Here is a 14,615-nt window from a genome sequence, read left to right as displayed (position 1 = left end):
TCCTCTCACGGACCTCCCCACCCCCCTTCATCCCCTCTTTCTCACCCGGCACGGTAGTCTTCCTCGCGTAGCTCGCGTAACAGTATTTCCATCTCGCTCCCCCATTTTATTCGTACCTACTCCCTTCTGACCGGGAGTCGGGAGTGAAGTCCTTGAAGGGATTGATCGGAAGCGACGTTCACTGGCGGACAGAAGCTAACAGTGAATCCTTCGGGCTCCCCCAGTCCTGCTCTCGGAGGTCCTTCACACCGGCAGGACCATCCGACCCCAGAAATGCACCTGAGGATTCGATTTGATTAGCTGCCAACACTCTGGTCTTCAGCCCTGTGAACTTGGCTTGACATAACGGACATCCGGGATATCGGTTTCGAGCCCAATCCGATCTCGTGCTATCCTCAAGAACCGTTCACTCGGTTAGGTGCGTAATCGCGTGTGCCAATGTTTTGGCTAGGAGTCTTCGCAATTAGCTTAAGGCTTAAAGGCAAAGCTGCGCCGCTTGGCGGCTGTCGGCTCTTCCTTTGCTTCCGTCTATGAGTTTACTCGGTACTCGCGAATGAGCTGCAGCTAAAGAGGAAGTTGCCAGAGGGAAATAGGCCGTTGCTCGTGTATATCGTCACTAGTCCTCGACGACACTCGGTGCATGCGACAAAGGTCTGGAATCGATTTTCATATAAACGTAATCTCCTATCTCATTATTAATAACGATTTCGTGACACTTTTGTTATCTATCCTTGCTCGCATTTACATAGCCATTTTTGTGACTCCCTCAAAGCCACCTTCACGCTACGAAAGTTTATCTGTCTCATCGATTTATTGTCAACCTCTGTGACATCAGTGGGAGATTCTTGCGATGGCTCTAGAGTCGACCTAAATCGGAGAAAGAAAGGTAAATAGTACCTGGGAGTGCAGGTAGTAAGGCGAGGACGGTGGTCTGGGGGCTGCGGGTGGCGGAGCTGTAATAATTATGATTTTCAAGCAGGTCACTCGTGCAAGGGTTGATGGTCCGACTCCTATCAGGAGGTTTACTAGTGTCGGAACAACTTTGACCTCAATCGTTCGTATTGGCTCCCAGCGGTTGACCGCTATCAATCCTTGGCGAGCACTGTCTGTGCCATGCACCCCATACACCCCATGCATCCCATGCACCCCATACAATGCATAAACCCCATTCATCCCGTATGTATCCCCCATATATCTTTATGCATAGAATCTCCCATCCTTGTATTCTCCATCAATCCCCTGATAAGGTTGCTGCCTCGACCAACTTTTGCACTGATTCTTATTGTGCGACGCCTAATTTCCCCTGGCCCAATACGAGGTTCGTGGGTCGGGCCCAATTCGCATAAATCGTTATGCCTTCGAGTCTGAAAAATTGTCAGCTACATTTTATAGACAATTATTGTTGCGTCGCTGTTATCTACTTCGTATTATTGTCAGCGGACACGTGATGACTGCAAAGCACTTTGCTAGATTGCTACTGTTACGTTGGCGTTTGGGATTTTTTATTTTTTATTAAATTTTTTTTTCTTTTCATCGTAGCCTTTCTTCACTCGATCTTTTTCGAAATTTTAAATATCGTACTTTTTCAAATTGATGCGCAACACTCGCCATGTCGAAATATTGATTCGTGACTATGGAAGTTGCGAAGGGGTCACGTTCGCTGCCTCTCGAACGAGATATCCGTCGAGGCGAGTCAGGTTATCGATCTGGATTTTCTAGGGTGCTCCAGTTCCGATGGAAAGTACGCGTTTCGCGTGGCTTCGATCTGCTGCTGATCCAACGTGGAATTTTATTCTTTTTTTTCTTCTCCGAAGGAATTTTTACAAATTGCCTATCGACTCATTTTCAATTTGCCGGAGCAGATGTTGCCGACGTTCTTTTTTTCTCCTTTGCGAACGTCTGGTCAGGGCATATACTAGGTTCGAGGTAATATTTTTCATTTCCGAGTTATTATGGACTTTCTTCCGGCTTCCAACAATTGGCTCGCTACTACTATTAGCTAATTCGTTTTTCGATCAAACGGGAGATAGAGAATTTCAGCTAGGTTTAGGTACGACTAATTTCCGTAAGTGGAATAACACTTCGCTTCCAAGTGAATACCAAGCCAGTTTTTCATGGTCGACTTGATATCCGGGAACTTGGCGTAAATTTATGAGGACGCCGTCATTCATCGTCTTCTTTGAATCTATCAAGATATCGGGAATACCTCAAGAAAGTTTGCCGTATCAATCATCCGCTGGCGTGGACTCAAAGAACACAAGTTTCACGGTTCGTTACTTTACGTTAGTCTGACGTAAACAATTGTAAACTGACAATTTTGAGACTTGTAAAAATTAAAAAAAAAATATATCAATCACATCCGGTGTCTAATTATGAATTATCAAAGTGTAAATATCGCATATAAAAAATGTGCATGGTAAATGCGCACGGATTTACCTCCAAAGATCAAATCTTTAGTCTCGGGCAAAATGATGAAAAAAAGATTTGGCACGATTTCGGATAATTGAATCGGCAGAAAATTGGAGGCACATTTTTTATCCCGTCATAACCAATTATTAACGTCCCTTGAAATCTGTCTTCGGCGCGGCAGGGGGGAGGTGACTGGGTAAAATCCGGTATTGTTGCAAAATTCAGAAGCACGCGTGGGCGCAGTGCCAGAGCAATTCAACTGCAATAATATTTGCATAAACTGAATTCACGGTATCTGCCGTATAAATCAGAGGGCGCGACCCTTGGGCATATTTCCTTCCTCCGATCGGAATATCAGTTAAGGCCTGGAATTTTCATAAGAGTCTACGACTGACAGGAGGCACCCGATGAATAGGGGAGCGCAGAATGAATAAGAGAAATAATCCTAAGAGGATGGATGCTGCGAGGACAGTAAAAGGAGTATAAGGCAAAATAATGGCTCCGGCAGCTCGTATCCGAGTCGTTTCGTCTAGTGCAAATTTTACGAAGCAAACCCACCTAAGACCATCCATAACAGTCCTGGGGCCACCTAAGACCACCTAAAACCACCTACAACCAAACCTACATATATAGGTACCAACCTTCTCCCTTGCATTCGCATAGATATTTATCAGAAGCATTTTGATGCTATATGTGATACGTAGTTTCCTCTGGATAAGCATCGTCATTTTCTCAGGCTTCCCCCCTGCTTTTTTCACGCCAATAAGAAATAAGGTTCCGAAGTCCCGGAGCAGAGTCTCCTTAATCTACCTTAGCGAGTCGAGAGTCATTGAAAGGACGCAGGAACCTTTCAGCTTTCCCAGTTCCTTTTTTTTTTGCAAAGCGGCAACTGCCAAGAAACAAGTAAGATGGAATGGCCTGGCAGGGCTGTATCTATAGGAAGGGTGCTGCCACACACAATGACAGGGACCGGCGCTGCTTTTCCCCGGCGCACGCGATGGCGAAAGTGTTTAATGCGAAACAGGGTCAGCAGCCTGGGTCATTTCTTTAATTACATGGAACGGCGCCCATGGCCGGCTAAAACGAGCTTACGAACCCGGGAAACTGTATTTTTACGGTCCTGGTTCCAAAGCGGATTCATTAGAGTCCATATAAAGCAGCTGAGAGACTCCATTGGGCAGAATTCAAGAAATTTATAAAGCTCACGTATTTCGAGCAAAAGTGTTAAATTCGAGGAAGAAACTTTAGGGGGGTTTTGGAATAACAAATTCTTCGTCCCATTTGTGTCTCTTCTGTGAAGAAGATTCAAGGAAGGATCCGTTTAATGCTCGGTGGCGCAACTGGCGCACAACCTTCGTCCGGGCAGACAATTTGTCACCAGTTGGGAGCTCGCAAGGTACGAAGACATTTAATGTATCTACACCTCCATTCGTTCGAGTAAACTCGGCAATTCCTTTGTTTAGGTGGCACTGACGTCCAGCGTCCCTCCCCCACTCCCCCCCTCCTGTCACGTCAAGGCACATGAACTTTCGTTAAATGACTCGTCTGAAGGATCCTTCGTTTCCCCTTCAACCCCTTCGTCCCTCCGCCCACTTCCTCCTGATTCCTTTTGCCCGAGGCAAAATTCTTCAAAGTTACGTCAGTGCCAGCTCGAAGCTTTTACGAATTTTCTAATGCGCCAGCGAAAATCAAAGAAGATTCGTCCATTTCGCTGGCTGAAGGAGCAAAACTCTGGTATTTATTCGCTATTCGACTGTAGATTACCAGTTGACTAGTTTACGCTGACTCGGCGACTCGTCGAGGTAGATTTTCGGAAATTTTTCGGATGCCAGGACGGGGTCCTCGAAAGCTCGTAACTAAAGTGGAGACCAGGGGGTTGCCGTGGAAAGCGAGTACGGGGGGGCCAGAAGCAAACTGGGAAAACTTTCGCGAATTCCAGACTGAGTCCATACACGAGGGACTGCTGCATTTTCGCATCCCGTAAAGCATTACTTTTCCCGAGCTTGCAAATATACCTGAAAATGGATCTGAGCTTGTTTTCTTAATTTATCGAAGCTTCCCAACTTTTTTCAGGGTCTTGACAGGCAACAGTCGAGCACGGCCAGTCAGGTGATCACGGACGCGACCTCCAAGTATCCCCAAGTACGTCTCGTTCGATGAAGCTCCGTTAAGCTCGGCAAACTTTTCGCGCTCGTACTTTTACCTCCCACGAGCTTTCGTGCTTCCACGTGCTTCCCAACAAGACACAAGGCACTTCTCCTTAATCATGGTTCAGACGAAGAGCCAATGTCACCTGCGGGCTAGTCCAAAAACCATTCCCTCCTTTTGTCCTGCATGGAAAAAGTCCCATTTACCTCCTTACCAAGCTACAAAATGAAGTATCGGGTCGCGACCCTACAACCCAGCCAGTCAGGCACGCGTCTTGCCGACCCCAACACGCACGTCAGATGGAGCATCGCGATGTGGGTGTGCTTACCTTATTTTTAGCCACTGGCTAACCAACTATTTTACCTGACAAAACTTATTCGCCTCTTGATAATTGCCATTCGCCATTCGCCCTTCGCCATTAGCCAGCGCCGTTTCAGTGCGGTTAACCGTCAACTTACGAATAACCAAAATGAATTAGTCCTTTCTCGCAATCGGCAGGTCGGAACATACAGGCAGGACACGAAACAAGAGGCCATTCACTTATATACCGTCAGGTATAACGTTATGCCATTTTATTCCTTTAGCAAATTATCACCAACAAATTGTGCTACTGCCAAAATTTACATCAGAACCAGTTTTCTTATGGATTCAGTATTTATTCTTCTCCGCGTTAATTTCAAATTGTGGAATTGGACCGGGGTCGAGTAGGCAACTGTACAATGGGTAAATCGACGTAATCGTTGATCTGGCGAGCAAGCAAAAGGGAGGAAAGTAAGAATCGGAATAAAGGCTGGAATAGTCAGGAGTACTTGGGTAAGGACGGGGACTCGAAGTTGCCCCTGGGATGGGGTTGACAGGAGTGTCGTGGGGCTGTGCCTCGGAGTGGTATATCGACCCGTGATGTATATACATATACGTACCTCTGTCTATGGATTCTATATCTATATATATATATACCTAAAGCGCTACCTACCCCTCTCTATGTCCAACTCCTACAGCCACTGCTGGAGAGATCGAGGGTACAACCCAGAGCACCGTTATACCCCTGTAATTCGATGCAAATACGATCTCATCCATCGGTGGACCCGTCCTCCCCAGAATCACACTTTCCAGACCTGACCTGACCTCATCGCACCCCTCTCGTTTCACTTTCTGACACCGTATAACGGTTCATCCGTACCAAGGCCACCCTCGAAGTCATTTTGCGTGGAACGATGGCGCACATTTTTTTTAATTTCACGGAACGTGGTGACACGGGAACCGATAGGTAATATGTTATACCACGTGCCAAATGGAATATCCGGCTTTGTCACGATATCGAAACTCAGCCGGGATCGATACTGGTCGCTGTGAAGAACGCTCAAAGAAATTTGGTAACCAAAAGCAAACGGAACGTAATATACGATTAAGGTAAAAGAGCAGGGACTTTTGATAGCTATCCGAACGAAGGGTATCGGTAGAGTGGGTGGGGTGGGTGTTAGCGTATCTTTATGAATTTTCATGAAAAGACGTGGGAAACGTTAACGGACGACCTGATAAGGGAATCCGCGTGTAGGGTTAGATAAAAAAGTGAAAGGAAAAAGTTTTTATATATTTCGCACGATTCCATCCAGCATCTCCTTATCGATATACGATCCTTAGAACTGCGCGTGAGATGAATGACAAGTATTTTGTAAAAAAAGTATTTACCGGGTGCGAGGATAGATATTAAACGTCAATCACGAGCTTATTGAATAATCGGACTTTTGAATTGAATTATCGAATGCAATTGTGAGGAAACGTGACATTTCCGATTAACAATACATTTCCTCTGGGTCTTAATTGCAGAGGCGCATGACAACTAGACCGTGGACGGTAGGCGGGGTGGCGCGAGGGGCGGCGAGGGTCGTGGGGGTGAAGAGGTGACACTGGGAAAGAGAACTGTAAATGGTCTCGGTGTTCGATCGCTCGCTGAATCATTAAATATCATTAAGGCACGCATCTGGCGAATACGGGTAATAATTGCAGATACAAAAAAATGTGTATGATTGCCCGTGCAAATGAAGTTCCGAAGGAGTGATTACGGTGAATAATAAGATTGAAGAAAAAAAGTAAGAAATATAGGGAAACGGGGACATTGATATATATGTAATTTCATATTGCAAAATCACGCACGCACTTTGCATACGATGGGAATGGTGTATGCGAAATTCACGTGGGAATTTCCGTGGAAGAGCTGCGGGTCGTCGCAGATAATGAATGCGGGATTCAGGGGGCGATAAAGAAAAAAGAAAGGAAAAAAAAAGAAGAAGAAGCGATAGGAGAGACAGAGAGGGTGGATGTGTGTACAGTGTACAGGAGAGAAACATACAAACCTTATCATGCGCGTGAGCTCGATTTGCATTTGCGTCAGGGGTAGTATAACGCAGGGGTTGACGGTGTCCTAATGACCGAAAGGCGAAAGGGGAACCGTGACGAAAGTATCAAACCGGAGCGGGACGATCGATCGATCCTCGCTCTGAAGGCGACTTCTTTTCAGGGAATATTCGATTGAGTCTCTACAGAGGAGGCTCGCCTTATGTGCTTTGTACTCTCTTTACGCTTCTTACGTTTCCGGTCTGTCATCGGCAGCTGGTGCCGGGAATAAGAATACAGAGCACGGGGAACGATCCGCGAGACGCGTGCCGGATGATTGTAACGTTGTGAAAAAAATTGTTAAAGAAATAATAAACTGGTCGAGGAAAAAGTATGCTAATAAAATATGTGAGTGATTATATTCTAATGGTATTTACTGGACAGCGCGCGCATTGTCCTCGTTCACACAATGTTTATGTTCTAATCGCAATTTGACACGTTTGACAACTGGACTACGAAGATCCGAAGAGACTTCTTGTTTTTATGACAATAGATCATATTTATTTTGATGATATAACAACAGAGACTTACAATACGATAATTACTTAACTCGCATTGGGTCGAATCGATTATTCCTAGTTATATAAACATGTATTATGAGATATGAGTATTGAACGGTACATCTCGTGCAGCTTATGTTCCATTAGTTTCTTCGTTAATATTGGGATTGCGGGAAACGTCGCTTCTTAAATGCTACTGTTTCTTGTCGATATTTTCCCTTTATGTATCAAGATGTACAATAGGTATTTCACATTTCATTTAGCAGCCGAATGAATAATCGATGCTCCTTTTTCTTCCTTCTCTTATTTCTCCTGTTTTATCCTTAATTCTTTTATTTACTTAATTCATTGAGATTCTTCTCGTGCAATTTCGCTTTGCAACTCGTCACGATCGCAGATTTTAATATTAAGCGAACTTAAAGGGATTTAAACTTTAATGGCTAATATATAATTACACGTGTGGACGCGTGCTGGCAGCTCGAATTCGCACAATTGAAATCCTTAACTGACGCGGAATCCGTGGAAATGTCTTTATTAATTAATTATACCCTCGTTCGATATATCTTTAATGATTTATTAACTATGGCGGTTGCCTAGAGCGCTAACCCCCATATTACAGGAATACGGTGTTTTCCGCACTTTGATTCAGCGGCACGAAATGGCCTACGGCGGTGCACCCAATGGAGCTGACGTGGCAAATACAATTAATGAGCTTCGCTATTATCGAGTTATTGCGAATCAGTCGAAAATTCGATTATAATATTTTTTTTTCTTTCATCCACAAATCCTAGCCGTCCATACACGTTATACGAATATATGCCAACGGGACGTTTACAGGAAAACTATGACGAAAAGGGATTGGACAGAGGGGTGTGGAGGGAGGGCCGTTGCGCCGACGTATCCATTGGTGCGTATTTCGCAATTAGTATTTTACAATTAATTATCCTAAATCGACTTAACACTCCGGGTAAGGGTGTCCGCGAAAGTGCATCATCGTGAAAGACGACGCTTATTTCTAGTCGATCAATGTGGGCCGAAATTATATAATTAAATATTTATACAATATTATTTACAACAGTTAAGTACTCGCATAGAAACCTATTGACACGATACACTCCTCCCTTGATTGATCTATAATTTTCATTTTTTTACATACAAAAGATTATTCGATTTAAGATCGAGGCGACCGGTCACGTTACCAGCAACTATTTCTCCATTGTCTTTAAATTAATTTATTGTTTTTGCATCAATACTTCTTTTTTTCATAATTTTATAGTATTTTGGATGAGGCAATCTAGGTGCTGCTGATGAAGATACATTATGGAGACGCTGGTACCGTGACCATCCACTCCCCCTTTCTAAGAATATCAGGCACTCCGCTGAAAATACTTCAACAAGAATAGAAATATCATTTCATTAATTTGATCTTAATTATCTTTGGTACAGTATTAGCCCATTCGCTCTCCTCGACTTTTCTTGATGGACGAGTTAAGACCGAGAAGCTAGTCAGGCTACATCGTTATCACCGCTGGTTGACAAGAAGCAAGAGGCGAAGCTAGCGAATACGATATAAGAAATAGTATATAAGAAATAAAAATACAAAACGGAAGACGTTGAGAAAAATAAAGTAAGACTCAAGAGAAATGTGAGACAAGGCGAATGAACGATAAAAAAATAAAAATTACATTCTTGCCACTGGGATCTTTCACTATTGCGTCAGGAAACTCTGCGGCCTACACTTGGCAATTCAGTTGCACTCGCGACAAGAGCCTTAATTAACAAGACCAATTAAAACGCGGCAGTGTAACGAATATTTTCTTGAGAATCTAATAAAAAAGAAGTTTTGGTGTGAACTTCAGCGAAGATGATTCGGCTGGTCGCTTCGCAATGTCTCTTATTGATTTTCATTAGAATCGAATTTAATATTTGCGAAAAGTTTATCAGTCGATTTGCTGCTAATTTGTTTTTTTTTTCGGTTTTTCCCTTTTCTTTATTATTTATATCCATATGAAACAAATGCCAGAACCAGTTTGCGTATTCTCAGTATTTCTACTTGTAGCCAGTGTTATGGTCTGCGTTGAGGTGGACGAGCGTTTTAATTGCTCGCGGTTAAATTACTTGTGTCGCGTTCCTGGCAAATTGGCGGCCGACGGTAAAGTCCGAGAATTTTGTTAAAAATTAACGGTTCGTCCTTCGACAGAGTATTGGACGTTTCAAAATGTCCGACTTAGGTCGCGATACCAACGTCAAGCCGAAAATAAAAAAAAAATCGAAGGAACGAGGTAAGAAGCAGTAGTGAAAAAAGATTTTTAAAAGATACAACAGAAGAAAAATATAAAATTGCGGATTTCCCAACATTTACCCGCCTCGCGAGTTGGTATACTCGTATAACATTAATTAATGGCACAATGTCAAGTCTCAGCTGCGTTCTTTAATCTCTCACGCACTGCCACACTCTTCCACACATTATCCACATTTAATTCGCATATCCCTATGTACATAGATTTCGCTATATAAGAAAGAGTCTCGCAATTTTTCATTGTAATTTAATAATTTAATTAAAAACAAATTGACCCTTCAGCCAGCGCAACATTCACTTCGGCGAAACGAATGGATCACAGCGTCTCCTCTTTAAATCTCAGACTCCTGAAGTCCGTGATCCCTTATCACCACCTTCCCTCATATCTTAAACAGGAAGAGAGTATACGCGTATTATAAATTGAAGGGAATCCGACAGAAGCTCTGAAAATCTTATGAGTCCTCATAAGCTCAAGGAGACGAGTAAAAAAGGGGCTCCAAAGCTATATGCAGGATAAGGGTAAATAATCAATGGCGAGGTAACACGTGGAAGTTGAGAAAGGAGGGGAAGAGAGTGACAGCTAATGGAACAATTAAGAGGAATTAATGCGTTTGACATGGGGAGCGGCGCCATGAACCATCCTCTATTTACAGTGACCGAACAATTCTCTCAAGTGAGACGCATGAGCCCCGTTTAGAAACAGTACTTCCGGGTGCTGACTTCCGGCACTGGACTAAGGGAGGGAGGTCGTCCCTCGCGCGGGACAACCCCTTCGTCTTGTCAGCCATAATAGTAGCTCTTGTTGGTGAGGCTCCTGGGATTCTCGGAGCGTAGAATCGTATGCAGACTGTCCGTCCCGACCATGTGGTTGCCCAAGTCGACACGTACCCCAGGATTCAGGCTGTGATGGATCTGATGGGTCGGATGACTCGGATGAGTTTGGTGGCTGCCATGAATAGAGGATGGCGACAGTGGAATACGAGCATCCCCGTAGTAACGTTCGCCGTGAAGTCGTTCTGCCAATTGCGTTTCCGGTAGCCTTATGCGAAATGGAAAAATTGATGGGGTTAATTTATAGAATTCGAAACTTCAGACCCAAGTCTCGGGTAGTGCGGAAATTCATATAAGGATTACCTGGTGTCCTGCATCGATACAGGTGCTGGAGTGGTCAGATCAATATCGGCGTCGATTTCCGATATGTCGTCAGTAAAACCATTTGGCAATGGCTCGTTATTTGCGTGAAATTTTGCATCCCTCTTTGCCCGATGACGACTCACCAGGAGACGCCCGATCACTACGCCCAAGAAGAGGAGGATCCCGGCGGTCGAGGACACGATGATGTACAGATAGAATTTCTCCTGGTTTTCTGTATGATCACGGATAATTGTAAGTCAATTTTTAATGGTATGTTTGTGAATTTTCCTGTAAAATTTTTCAATTATTTTTTACGCCATTTAAAAATAACGTTGATAAGGGTGCGAGTGAAGAATGGACTTTCTCAAGGGTATCTTTTTATTTTCTGATGGTACGGGCGATGCGATTGCCTCGTCTCTTTTACTCGACGTGCGACCCTTCCGAAAGACTTTTTTTTGGCTTTTTTTAGTTTTTCAATTTTATTTTTATCAAAGCCACTCGGTAACGATACAGTCCAATGCAGGATGAATGGAGTGAAGGAGTGAATAAGTATTGTATGTAATGTTAATTCAAATTTATATAGATAATCTGCACGGAGAAAAAATGGACAAGAGGACAATGATTTCTAATGTAAAAAAATCTACGGCAAAAAATTTAGTCACATGCATAACTACATTCTACTGCATACACTTTGAATACAGTATGGATATACGGGAGGATATGGATGATAATTATTATGCACGGTTGGGAAATTGAAATTGTAAATGCGCAAATGCAAAACAGCGTTCTGACAGACGCAGCATCGTTGCGTGGTAGGAGGGAGAAATTGGTATTGTAAAAAGAAGGCTAAGGGAGTGAAATTTAAAGAAAAAATTTTGTTTAGTATTGCCCAATCAGAGAATGAAGTATGATTCTAGGGTTGTACGTGGAAAATTCATCCGTCAATCTATACAGTATTATTACTGTATACGAGGTTCGCAGACAAAAATTCGATGAATTTTCATCGGACGGATGCGAATGTGTTGACTTGGTCATATACATAAATTACACTTCGCTCCGAACGCTGCCGAGTCGTACGTTACGCCAAGTCTGCGGTTTTAATCTCCCAAATTGGCTACTCTCGCATCTCTGCGAGCATATTTTACCTGAATTACTTTTTTCTACACATACTTTTGGAACAAATCAAATTTCACAACTTTACATCGAGAGAATTTCGCGATAATCAATACTATCGTCAGTGGAGAATTTGCAGACTTCTTCGTCATCCGTCTCGTCGGTACATGGCAAAATAGAAATTTTAACAATATTTCTGGATAAACAAAATTTGAACAATTACCGTCAGTACGACTTTCAGCGTGAGTCGATAATTCACACCCTTTCCTGTTCCAGGAATCTACCCCCTGTGGATATGGATGTACTAGGGGTTGGCTCGGTTGGTAAAGGAATCGTCATTCCGTTTGCCGTTCCCGTCGGTCGGTAAGAAAGAACTTTACCACTAAGGGCTGACTCTTATGGCAATGTACTTACTTGATATAAAGGAGTAGGCATTGATCCACTCATTGAGATATCCGACAACGACACGATCCTCCTCTGGGAAGGCGTAGACAACTGTCGTACAGTTTGTCGGCGGCAGAGTGCTTAGTTCGGCTTTATTATTACCCCCTGTGTCGCCCAACATCATCCCTGTTGTATCCTCGGTCGGCGTACGTAAACGTTTCTGCACTTTACCTTCCTTACCGATCGAACTTAACTTGTATCGCGTCTCCACTAGCGGCGAAAAATGCAAAAGAAATAACTTGTCACTTGGCTGCCGTTCAAAACAGTAGAAACTGAAAAACTCATTTTTAACGTGTAACAAATATACGTGTCTTCACACAAGCGCTCTGGTTAAGGTGGCTCTGAATGGATTAACGGATACGATTATATACAAGGTCTATTACCGTCTATACCATGGAAACGAATAAATGTACAAGTCTTACGTCGGTAAGAAAGAAAACGAAAAAGGATATTCTGGTGTTGTAAAGTACATAAGAAATCCTCTTTAACACCTGATATACCGATGATTTTTGTTAAGGGCAAATTTACGTTGAAAACAGTCAAGTTGACTGTTGACGGTAGTTCTAGTGTTAATTAAGCACAAGGAGAATACCTATAGGACTGTGCATGAATATTCGGTATTACTTTGGTAGAATAGATAAATGAATGTTGCCCTTCGTCTAAAAAACAGTAAATGAATGATGCGTGAGGCGATGTGCAAGTGAAATATGGGAGACAAATAAAATTTTATCGTCAGCCAGAAAGCCAGAATTACTCGAGTTATTCATGAGAGACGACAAAGCACCAGTTGTGCAGTGGATAGAAGCGCACCTTTATGGACGAAGACGTAAAAAGGGAAAAGGAAAAGAGTGACACGGAGAGCACAGAGACACTATGAAAAGTTAATGTATCTGCCGGCTCGCAGTCGATAGTCCCGCTCGACGCCAGTCGGCCAGACAATTCCCACGAAAATATCGAAAATTTCGATTCACTTACGCGAGACTGTTTTCCCTGAGCACTGGTGCTGCGCCAACTTCTATTATTCTACTGACAATGATTATGCACGTGTAAACGAAAGAGAAGCGTTTTAGTCTCTCGAGAAGAAGAAGCGAAATGGGAGCCGCCTTATCTCTGACGTCGGATTACACGTGACACGTGGACCATTCCGGTACGTCTTTTCGTATCTCTAGGATGCTGTAAACACTCGATGATATACACTGTCCTACGTGTTCAGGTACGTTTGGACCAAGTCGTTGCGCAATCTGACCTCAAGGTGTTCCTATTCATTGTTATCCCTCGGGAGTTCATGTTTCTCGTAATATATGAATTTTTCAAATTCTCAAAAATCATAATGATTTATCAGGCGAATTTAAATATTGAAATCGTAATGGCAGAATGTCAATGTAAATGCATTGATCCTAAGCTAATATTTCTTCTTTCTTTTTTATCTCGTTATTCAAGCATACCAACACGCGTGGCTCGCGTATCGCGATGGACACGGAAGGTGATGTATCTATAGTCATACGCGAAACAGGAGTCGATATGTAAATCCAAAAGGTAGTGTTGGTATATTTCCCCAGGGAATAATCGCGTATATTCAAATTTATGCGAAAGTACTTTCTCGACGATCGACAACTCGTATGTACGCTTCGAACGAAGAAAAAAAGAAGAAAAAAAAAAAGAAAGAAGAAAAAACTTCACGCAGGTACATGATTCCATTGGGAAGGCAGACTCGGAATTCCTACTGGACGAACAGAGGCTAAAACTTTTAATCTTTTTACCCTTCTTCCTCCAATTCGCAGTAGCTCTTTTGCAGATCTCCTCTCCTCGAATTCCCAACATTTTTCTCAAACTTTTTAAATTCCAGGAATACCACCACCACCACCCCCCTCTCTCCCCCTTCATCCTTGTCCATTCCCATCCCCATTCGCGAATTCCCTTCACTTTATTAGAGCCGTGCGTGCTGCGTGCCGTTTCGCTAATTTCCCGTCAAACTGATTTCCGGGGAGGATCGGTGCAGCGAGCTCCGGTCTTTTAATTTAGCTAAAATACCCAAGTAAAATTTATTCCCCCAAAGCAGAGGAAAAAGATGCTGCCGGCTTTCGTTACCGAGATTTAAGCATTTTATACTTTAAAATTTCTGCACTTCCTCCTCGTTCAAATTCAACGTCGCTTGGACGCATTTTCATGAGGCG

The 14,615-nt window shown here is 43.2% G+C and overlaps 1 protein-coding gene across 15 annotated transcripts in view; it reads right to left on the bottom strand.

The window, feature by feature from the left end:
- Positions 1 to 7,429: 7,429 nt before the first annotated feature.
- LOC107267421 (protein eva-1 homolog C) overlaps positions 7,430 to 14,615 on the bottom strand; it is a 106,365-nt gene continuing 99,179 nt past the window's right edge. For 13 of the 15 annotated variants that reach the window (XM_015739119.2, XM_015739120.2, XM_015739122.2 and 10 more), the window contains 3 exons: positions 12,412 to 12,651; positions 10,885 to 11,116; positions 7,430 to 10,789 (listed from right to left, as the gene is read on the bottom strand). In XM_015739119.2, the coding sequence (XP_015594605.1) occupies positions 10,531 to 10,789; positions 10,885 to 11,116; positions 12,412 to 12,651 (731 nt within the window). In that variant the 3' untranslated portion in view covers positions 7,430 to 10,530. The remainder of the gene's footprint in view (positions 10,790 to 10,884; positions 11,117 to 12,411; positions 12,652 to 14,615) is intronic. The other 2 variants (XM_025084629.1, XM_025084626.1) reach the window with 1 other exon arrangement.

The sequence above is a fragment of the Cephus cinctus genome, unplaced genomic scaffold (assembly GCF_000341935.2).
Source record: "Cephus cinctus unplaced genomic scaffold, Ccin1 Ccin1_scaffold0401, whole genome shotgun sequence".
Classification (NCBI taxonomy): Eukaryota; Metazoa; Arthropoda; class Insecta; order Hymenoptera; family Cephidae; genus Cephus; species Cephus cinctus.
The sequence above is the reverse complement of the archived record's forward strand: the minus strand, read 5'-3'. Positions and strand labels throughout refer to the sequence as shown.